General features: G+C 37.0%; 2 protein-coding genes across 2 annotated transcripts; one reads left to right on the top strand and one right to left on the bottom strand.

Moving 5' to 3' along the window:
- Positions 1-590: 590 nt before the first annotated feature.
- pmf1 (polyamine modulated factor 1) lies at positions 591-6,786 on the bottom strand. Its single transcript, XM_082178062.1, has 5 exons — positions 6,548-6,786; positions 6,336-6,441; positions 4,467-4,567; positions 904-1,099; positions 591-808 (listed from the first exon to the last, which is right to left on the bottom strand). Exons 1-5 carry the CDS (start codon positions 6,733-6,735, stop codon positions 740-742), a joined length of 660 nt encoding a protein of 219 aa, XP_082034188.1. The 5' UTR covers positions 6,736-6,786; the 3' UTR covers positions 591-739.
- A 103-nt stretch (positions 6,787-6,889) lies between these two features.
- Positions 6,890-10,357, top strand: tmx2a (thioredoxin-related transmembrane protein 2a). Its single transcript, XM_082178060.1, has 8 exons — positions 6,890-7,150; positions 7,718-7,778; positions 7,879-7,992; positions 8,121-8,197; positions 8,952-9,058; positions 9,126-9,191; positions 9,632-9,761; positions 9,845-10,357. The coding sequence occupies exons 1-8, from the start codon at positions 6,962-6,964 to the stop codon at positions 10,079-10,081; spliced, it is 981 nt and encodes a 326-aa protein (XP_082034186.1). The 5' UTR covers positions 6,890-6,961; the 3' UTR covers positions 10,082-10,357.
- Positions 10,358-10,941: the final 584 nt, after the last annotated feature.

The following is a 10,941-nucleotide window of genomic DNA, read 5'->3' as shown; positions in this document are numbered from 1 at the left end:
AATTGCTGTCATTACTTACCCTCATATTGTTTTATACCTGTATGAGTTTCTTTCTTCTGCTGAACACAAAATAAAATATTTTAAAGGATGTTGGTAAGCGGACAGTGGACAGCACCCACTGACTTACATAGTAGAAAAAAAAATGGAACATTACAAACTTAAAAGATCTCAATAAGCTTTTTAACAAAAAAACAAAACAAAAAAAACCTAGTTTCTGTAAATAAATTTATTTGAAGCTTGTATTATTTATTTTTAAACACTATAACATACTTGTGGGCTGTATTATTAAATAACCAGAGTTGAAAGAAAAGTTTCTCTTGCACAAATTTCCACCAATATTACAGCTCTTTATAAATACAATATTATTATTAAAACTGGTAACTGTCAAAAAAATCATATACTTTTTATAATGTAAAAGGAGATCCTCTATTAATATATTACAATAGCAACAATACATATTTTCTATTTAAATATTACATTTAAATTACAATCTTGTCCATTGGAATAATTCTCTTCAAGTACTACAGAAACAGCAAATTGTGTCTTTTCATTTATTTATTCTTTACACCGAGACAAATGAAACGCAACACTTAAAAAGTGCATGAAATGTTTAATGATTAGAGTACACATACTAATGGCATATTATAACACAATAAACCATGCAGATGCATAATAAGTTCATCTTCAATCTTCACTTAATCAAAAAAAGAGAGAGAAAAATATATTTAGACTATGGATGTTAGAGAGACCCAAAGTTTTCAGATGAGGAAAGAGTCAAAACAACTGGTTCCAGATCTTCAAGAGATGCCTGCAGGCGAAGAACAAGAGGTAAAGCTGAATCTGTGGTAACATATGGCAATGAAAATGTGTGAGTGTCTCAATGAAATGAGTTTTTCCTCTTACCCTCCATTCCTCCACTCCTGAGGCAATGCGCTGCTCGGTGTGTGTGATGTTCTCTCGGCCGGCCTGCACCTTCTGAGCAAGAGCAGCGTTCTCCTTCTGGAGTTTCTTCAGCTGGATCCGCATGTACTCCTCCTGCTTCTTATAATATGACACTAAACCACTGCACACATCCTGCTCTGGAACACCACTCGGACGCCTGCAATATATAAAGGTTCAAAACAAAGCAAAAATCTTTCCTTTAGTTCATTTAGAGGGATGATAAGAGAGAGATAGTAGTATTTAAAGGGATATTTCACCGCTGGAAAGATAATGTGTATTTAAATTGGGTCATTTATGTAGTAGAAATGTGAAATTATTTTAGAAATTGGTGCCTTCTAGACTGAGAAAAGCCAGAAAATGTCTTTTTGGCTCATGTGGATGAAAGACAACAACTCCCAGAATGCACTTGCTTCGCTGCCCTAGGAGGACACTCCCAAAACACGCCTCCCGGTTACAGAGGGCAGTATCGGAAGAAATTGCACAACTAGGCTACTAGTTGACTCGACACTGAAAAGACGCCGTTTTATCGTCAGATCCCCCAATGGGCGGGTTGAAAACATGCGGAACGAGCTCCTGCTACTGGCTGGAGTCTCTCGCCTCTGGACAAAGAAGCCTCCGATGACGCTAAATGATGATTTTTGCCCCATCGGAGGTTTTTTATCCAGACACACAATACAGAAATCTCTCGTCTCAGGGGGACATGAGGGAGGGAAGCACGGTCATTAGAAAATACTACAGGGTTTCTACTGATACAAAGCTTCATGCTAATCGGTGAAGTATCCCTTTAAAGACAGATCGTTTTGAAAGGAGATGCATGTAGTTTCTGCGACACTAGTGGCACCGAGCGGAATTACAAAAATAAAGCCTATTTCAGACAACATGGCAAACGCCTCTTTCGCACCTCCCCCAAACACAGCTCCTAATGGGTGCTTTTGAAGGCATGTCTCAACAGGTACTTTCAATAAAAGCTCCAACATATTAGGAATACTTTTAGCTGTATTGCTATATATCATGATTAAGCCACTGACTAGGTTAACACTGTAGAGCGAATGGGAGCGTCTAGCATATGAGTTATAATAAACCCATCTGCACCAGGTGCATTTTTGACATGACACTCCACAATTGTTTGAGGCTGTCTACACTCTGGACACATCAAAGGAAACATTAGAACTGGTACATTTGTCTTTCTGAACAAGTGAATGACGCTGTTGTATTGAACTGTCCATCATAGCGTGTGGCAGTGCAATGCCCCGTTCGCTTTGACGTGTTCATGACCCGTTTAATCATTGAAGGTCTATATGTGTTGAATTTTTGCTTTCTCTTCTGTTCCCAAAAGCTAAATGTCTTTTTCCATGTAACGCTTCAGTCATGGTCTCACAGCGGCTAAACACCTTTTGGCTCCGCCTGCTACAATAGCCACGCCCCAAACTCACACTATTGGTTGAGCAGTGATTGACAGATCTGAGCAGACCGCTCTTATTGTTTTGGTGGTACCTGGGAAGCTCAATGTTTTCACATTTGGGGGAGACAAACCCATGAATGTCATACTAATATTACTCAATGAACAATAAAATGGGTTAATATTATGTATATTCAAAATAAATCTTACATGCCTCACCTTTCATTTAAAGCATAAAAAAAAAGACAATATTTGAATATTCAACTTAGAGGGCCTAATGGAAACATGGGAAAATGTTGGTAACCAAACAGATGATGGGCCCCATTGACTTCCATAGTATTTGTTTTCCTACTATGGAAACAAATGGGTGTCATCAACAGTCCAGTTACCAACATTCTTTAAAATATCTTCTTTTGTGCTCAGCGGAAGAAAGAAACTCATACAGTTTTGGAACAACTTGAGGGCGAGTAAATGATGACAGAATTTTCATTTTTGGGCGAACGATCCCTTTAAGAGTTAAAAGGAATTAGCTCCACAGTCCACATATTAGCCGTTTCTCAATATGCGTTCTTGTCTGTACTTGTGTTCTTGTGGACTTGTGAAACGTCATCAGTCGCTGCCCAAGTACTGTTCCAATTCAAAGTTCACATCTAGCCAAGTCCAGTTCAAATCCCCGGATGTGTTCTTGATCCGCCCCTTTTACCGAGGATGCATCGAGAGGTGACTTGTGCGGACTTGAGACAGCCAGGTATCCCACAATGCATCTCACACCAACCAGCAAGCGTCAATAGCAGAGGAGAAACCCAGCGTAATTTAAAAATACTGCTGTAACTGTGTCACGAAATGTAGTTTTAAGAGTATTTCAGGCGAGAATGTAGTTGTTTAAAGCTCAAATCTTTGGTTTATTTATAAAGTTAGCGCTTATTTGAAAATTTGATCTGACGTTTTCGGAGTTGTGAGAACCAGGCAATCGGACATGTGCTCATGTACCCCGCCGAGAACAGCCTTTCCTCGGCTAGTGCTGCTGAAGTTTGCCGCTGGCTCGGATGTCTCTAGTCTAGTGGTTTAACATGAGATATAAATCGTCTTTTGTATATCCAATGGGCGATTTATTTATTTATTTATTTTATTTGTCTCATTAATCTATAATTTGTTTCCTGGCAAAACGTTAAGCTGAGGGCAAAGGGAAGTTTCATAGCTTTATTTAGTCTATTTAACTTTAACGTTGTAGCCTAGAGACTTATGTTTGACTGAATCGTTTGCTTTATTATTGTATAGCTTCTTATACCTTTTAGGCTACTTATACTTTTATAATGGCTATTATTGATCATTAAAACTGACATTTAACAAAATAAAAAGTTATGTCATTTTATTTTATATATTTAAAACATAAAATATTTTATTATACATGTTGCCTACATTCTCTTCACTGTATGTACATATATAATAAAATAAAATGACAACCCTGTCTCTTTTTGCTAAATGTTAGTTTTAATCAATATTATAATGTTTTTTATTTATCATATTTTTTAAATGAAAACAAAAAGAGTCAGGGTTGTGCTTTATATTTCGTGTTGTTATAAATATGCAGTGAAGATAATCAATTGCGTTGCCTGAACCACATTTGTGTGGCCATTATGTTTAAGATTTTTTTAAATGAAAATGAAAATAGGCAGAGTGGTGGTTTATAACATATTTAGTTTTATTTGTCGCCTAGATATACATAAAGAGATAACCGGAGTATAGCCAGAGCGAGCTGAGTGACGCTATCAAGTACGCCGCTGTTCCATTTCAGAATTATCGGACTTGCGTCCTCCCGTCCTCGGGAGTTCGTTCTCCTGAGTCGAACTTGTCAAGTCCGAACTACCAAGGACTCAAGTCCGAACTTTGCGTACTTGGTATTGAGAAACGGCTATTGTGTTGTATATCGTTACTGTTAAAAAAAATGGAGGCACTGTTTCCCCCATTTTTATACATTATACATATATCTGTATACGGTACGTAACCATTTTGTAGTAATATTATGTTATTGTTTTATTGTAGGAATAATGCCTATTTTGGTTATTGTATGTATTGTAGAAACAAGACTCAGTGGAGTCAGGAGAGCATCAGTCTGTGAACTCACCATGCAGCTTGTGGCGTGTCTTTAGCAAGATCCTCCAGTTTGTCCAACTCTTCAAGCTTCACCTGCAGGTCGCCCTCCTCAATCACAGTGGCAATTTCTTTCTGAACACATCACCAACACAAAACATGATCACTACTAAAACTGTGCACAGATACACTGCTAACATAAAGCAACATTCTGATCAAATAAACTGCTGAATGTTACACGGCTCAATCCATCAAATCATCTGTTGTGTGGGACGTTAACATTGCTGTTTTTATTAAGCTTATATGCCTCACGTCCACCTCCTTCGCCCCTGAACTTTGTGAGTTGGCCTACGATTGAACACTTAAATTCATTTTATTATTTCCTTCTAATGAAACAGTCGCAGGCGCTGAATTACTACTCATACAGGCCACTTTACTTGAGGAATTTAAAATGTGGGGTTATGCATTGCTGTTTTACTTGGTCAAAACAATCACACTAAAAATACATTTGAGTGTGTGAAAGTTGTATTATAATGTTATATAACTCGTTCGATCGGCGGCTGCTATGAGACACTTAACACTGCAGTAAACTAGATCAATATTAGAGTATCATATTAATAAAAGCTGGATATGGAATGCAATTCATTTAAAAATATATTGTATGGTGGAGAAAATGCTGTATTATTGTAACTACAAATAAAGCTCTTTCTGATTATGTTATGCTATTTTATTTGTTTAGTTAGTAAACAGGGACATTGCACATTAATAAAACATTTCTGTAAATACACCATAATTAGCCAAAGGCTATTTTTCATCTGTAGTCCTTGGACATAATGTTACAAGTCACCCTGGAAAGAAATATGTGGTTAAAAATACACACTAGTAGAATTTAATCAAATACAAAACACAATCCATCTATCGATAAACACAAATTAAATATGACGTCATTGACGGGCGACTCAATGACAAGGGCCATTACACTATGGCAAGCCGTTTTAACTTTTATTCATTTTCAGGATACTAATTCATGATATCAACAATTCAATTTTTACTAGTTAAAATGATAGTCATTGATATCAGGAATTAGATTTATACTATAACAATGGCAATTTTTTTATATCAGAAATTACATTTCTTCTAGTAACATATTCATTTTCAGGAAACTAATTCTTGATATCCACAATTAGCCTACATTTTCACTAGTTAAAATGCTAATTCTTGATATCAACAATTTAATTTCAACTAGTAAAAACTATAATTCTTGATATCTGTATTGTATATTTCACTAGTGAAATGTCACCATAGGCTGCCATTCAAAATCCATTGTTGATATCAATAATTGATTTCTTACTTGTTGAAATTCCAATTTCACATATCAGAAATACAATTATTACTAGCAAAAACCTTTATTTTGATATCAAGAATTAAACTGTCACTAGTTGAAATGTCTATTCTTGATATCAACAATTGAATTGCTACTAGTAACAATGTTTATTTTTGATATCAATAATTAAATTTTCACTAGTGACAATGTTAATTTCTGATATCATGAATGTGATTGTTACTAGTAAGAAAGCCATTTTAGATGAAATAATATTGATATCAGAAATACATTTTCAGATATCAAAAATGAAAATTTTTACTAGTAGCAATTCAATTGTTGATATCAAGAATAGACATTTCAACTAGTGACAATTGAATTCTTGATATCAGTAATTGATTTTGAATGGCAGCCTATGGTGACATTTCACTAGTGAAAATAATATATAATTACAGATATCAACAATTAAATTGTTGATATCAAGAATTAATATCCTGGAAATGAATAAAAGTTAAAACGGCATGCCATAGTTACACTGTTTTAAATATATAATACACACAATATGTAACGTGCATGCATTACCTGTACTAAAGTCTGCAGTTGGCTGATGAACTGTTTGTGCATGGCTTCAGTCAGCTGAGGGTTTTGCTTTGACAGCGGCTGGAAACAGTGGGAAAACCTATCGAAACTGACACACAGAGTGCAACTAACTTTAAACATTGAAGCTACTTATTAGTAACACACAACAAAAACAACCAGTCTGAATGCGGATTAAGTGAGATTATCCGGGTTACCTGGCGTTGTCCAGCAGCCACTGCAGACTCTTCTCCATCACTTTACTGAACAGCTTGAGTCTCGGTTTAGACTGAGATGACTTCACCGAATCATTGCGACGAGTCGACGCTTCTGACGAAACATCGCCGACTTTATCCGCATTATTTTGAGCTGAAACAGATTCGCTGCTCTTCTCGGACTCCTCCATGTTACTGCCTAGCTGTTGATATTTACAAAAATCCCCGCCAACAACACGCGCGTCACACTACGGAAAGCGAGCAGCTGCCAGTTCAAATCGTTTTCTCGAAACGCGCTTATCTGGTCTGAAGGTTCATATTACCGCACTCACCCCTCAGCTGCCTTATGATCTATTTCTACCCTCCCCTTCTCTTTCCTTTACCACATGGGAGTTGGTTTTTACATCGGCTGCAGCAATGAGTTTAATTAGAGGCCTTGTTTCCACTTTATACCATCTTCCAAAGATTTATAAATGGTTTTATCGTCCCTATTACCTGCTGTCACTGCTGATGACCCTGGCGTTTCCACTCGTGCGCCGCTGCCCGGGACTGTGCGAGCATTTGCCCTCTCAGAGAGAAGACAACAACTCATGCGCCTTCGACTGGGTCAGTGCTGCAGCTCAGAGACAGCCTTCAGGAAACTGTGATGCTCATATAAAGTATTTTTTACTATAGCATAACTTTATTGCAGCTTAATAACACTTTACACTTGCACTAGCAGAAAAGTAACATGGTACTACTGACATGTTTTTGGACCTTGGTACTGCTGCATGCTGTGCTGTCTGTCCCTGTAAATAAAACAAAACGCAATATCTAAGTGTACCCTACAGCCTACAATAATGTCATTATTATACAGTACCGGTCAGAAAAAACAGTCATATATTATTACAATTTAAAATAATGTTTTTTCAATTTGAATATACTTTAAATATATTTTATTTCTGTGATCAAAGCTGAATTTTAAGCTGTCACATTATCCAGAAATCTTTCTGATATGATGATTTATTATCAAAGTTGGAAACAGTTGTGCTGCTTAATATTTTTTTTTGGAACCTGCATGTTAAACTTTTTTCAGGATTCATTGATGAGTCAATAGTAATGTTTCCAGACTTTTATAAATATAAAGCCTATGTGTTTAATTATTTGCAATATCTGTATTATTGCTCCTTATAGAGGGAGGTGGAGATTTTAATGTTTCTCAGTGCCATTGTCATGATGAAGAACCGCAGAGCCAGTAAGTTCAGATCACACACATCATCAAATAGATATTCATGAAAAATCTGTACATCGATGGTGCTTTATTTGAATTGAGGATTGATCTCTTTCCCTCTCAGTAACCGTGGAGCAACACATAGGGAATTTATTTCTCTTCAGTAAGGTGGCGAACGTTGTGCTGTTCTTCCGAGTGGACCTGAGACTTGGCCTTCTCTACCTCTCGCTGTGTGTGGGTAAATAAATGAAAATAAGACACACTTGGAAATAGTCACAAGTACACACGTGATTCGGAAAATAACAGCATTACATAATTCTGTTATGTGCGATATTACATTTCTGATACTGTGCCTTCTCTATACAGTGTTCTTGATCACATGTAAACCACCGATCCACATGGGGCCCGAGTACATCAAATACTTCAGTGACTCAACTATAGATGTGAGTGGAATTCAGTCAGACTTCAGTATATTTGACCAATATCTTCTTTTGCATGTTGATATGCATGTGAAACACTCAAACACTTGTGCTTTTTAATAACATTTTTAATATTTATATTCTTGTTTTTATATTAAAACAAGCATCAAGATGGTTTTTTTTCCCCTTTTCAGTGTAATCATTTGTAATTTGCCATAATTTTTGTACATTCCCGATATAAAAAAAAATATATATAACGCTTAAATTTGATATCACATGTTACTGATAGAAAGTAGCTATACAAGTCATCTGACAATACATTGCCGTTGTCAGGTTCCTGTGATTTGTGTCATGTCTTTTATTTTGAAATTTGCAATTCATGCGTTCATGTTGATTTGTTGTTCTGTCCATGGTCTTAGTTCTTTTGCTCTTTGTAATTAGTTGTTCCCTGTTATCATGTTTCAGTTTGCTATTTCAAATTGTGTCTATCCTTTCCCCTTGTGGATTATTGTTTGTTTGTGTGTATGTGCCTCTCATGGTTCATGGTGTTACGGGTCAATATCAAGCGCTACGTCTCATGTCATGTGTCCCACGGTCAAGTCATGGATATGTACCTTTTTACCTGCATATAGATCCAGATTCTTATTTGACTTTTGAGGCCATGTTACAGTAGAATAAACTCTGCTACTAATAAAGATTCCACGTGACATTATTTAATTTTATGTCATGTTATGTCATGAACTGAAACTAATGTGCACATTATTCTATACAATGTTAGGAAGAACTGCAAAGGGACGGTCGTGAGACATGGATTGTTGAGTTTTATGCCAACTGGTCTCCAGAGTGTCAGTCTTTTGCCCCCATTTTTGCTGACCTCTCACTTAAGTAAGTCACACTACTAACACACACATCTACTCTTAATGAGGTTAATGACTTTGCCTGTGTTCAACAGCTATAGCTGCTTAGGCCTCAAATTTGGAAAAGTGGACATTGGACAATACGGAGCAGTTGCCGAGAGGTAAAGCCATCTTTATTTCTCTTCTAAGTTAGCATGAAACAGAAGTAGCAATAGTCTTTTCTTCCCTATATTGTGGCGTATATCCGAGTGAAACGGCTTCTCGAACAAGAACAAATGTAGTGCGGGACTTTCGTCCATGGGGAATTGATTTGATGGTTGTGGTTTGCTATTGGTGGATCTGATGTGAGTGACAGGTTGCCCCGCCCTCGCGCCACTAAACACATCATCAGAGAAGAGATCACGCAACAAGAGAGATTAGAAGCTACTTTGATTAAAGATTACGAGGGCACATGAATTGTAAAAAAACGAATGATAGGAACGGATAAATCATTTATGATAAATACTGCAATATTACATAGAAATATTCTTGTTAAGAGATGTATCTTGCTATACTAGTTAAGATTAAAGACAACACTGACAGTCCTGTGCTCTCATTCCAGGTATAATGTAAACCCTTCGCCTCTCTGCAAGCAACTGCCCTCCCTGTTGCTACTGCAGGGTGGCCGAGAACTCATGCGGCGCCCTCTGGTGGACAAGAAGGGACGGGCCATTGGGTGGAGCTTCACTGAGGTACAAACTCCAACACTCTCAAGATATACACTACACAGCAATTGGTTATTCTTCTCTAAAACATTCACTTGTGTGTTTTACAGGAAAATATCATTCGAGAGTTTAATCTCAATGAGATATTCCAAAAATATAAGAAACTCAGCAAGGGAGAGAAGTCTGAGAAACCAAAGCCACTCCTGCAGGAGGATCCTGAAGAAGAGGAGCTAGTCGGCCCTCATGAGGAGGAAGAAGAGGAGGAGGAAGAGGAAGAGGAGGAGGAGGAAGAGGAGGAGGAGGAAGAGGAGGAGGAGGAGGAGCCAGAGAGCAAAAAAGACAAATAAGACACAAAACTGAACTGACACATGAATTCAGCATCATGAACCCAACACACATGTTCTCGCTCTAGACTTAATAGTGCAACACATCTAAATGCCTCGCATGTGGAAGACTTTTCCTGCTAATCTTAACTGCGACTTTCATTTTAGTTCACAGAAAACTTTTCAGGAAAACAATCTTAAAGTTATGTCTTTCAACACATAAACCTGCAATAATTCAGCTTTCATATATCACATTGTGACCTCTGGCTTTTATAATAAATGTATTGAGTACAGTTTGAACTAGGCCTCTTTGCATTCATTTTTTGCACTCACAAGGAAAATCATTTTTAAACTGCATTATTGTCTTAAGTCAGGGTGGTACTGCAGGGGGTTTGCCAATCACTGTTTGATCTAAAAAAAAAAATATTAGGCTTTAAACAGAAACACAATATTAAGTTAACTTCCACCAAAGATAAAATCCTGTCCGCGATTATATAATGCCAGCATCATAAACTATGTAAATGCATGAGGATTGACATTATACGCGTTTTATTGGCCATTTAAAATGTAACAGTCAGTTTTACAAACAGGACGTCGCTGATCCATCTCTCAATCCACCAAGGAGTTCTTGGCCTTGAAATGGTCGAACACTCCTGACTCAGGCTTTATTTTATGCTACATTTGCCTTTGAGGTTGAAAGTTTTAAAACTGCTGAGTAAATCATGTTTGATCCAGCATTAGTTATTCATACTGATATTTCACAGTCTTAAAGGAATATCCCAAAAATGAACATGCTGTCATCATTTATTCATACTCATGTCTTTCAAACCCCATATGCCTTGTGATAAATTACAATATTTTGGGTGAACTGTCCCTTTAAATTG

The sequence above is a fragment of the Leuciscus leuciscus genome (assembly GCF_965113295.1).
Source record: "Leuciscus leuciscus genome assembly, chromosome: 8".
NCBI classification, from domain to species: domain Eukaryota; kingdom Metazoa; phylum Chordata; class Actinopteri; order Cypriniformes; family Leuciscidae; genus Leuciscus; species Leuciscus leuciscus.
This window is presented reverse-complemented; position numbering and strand designations above follow the sequence as displayed.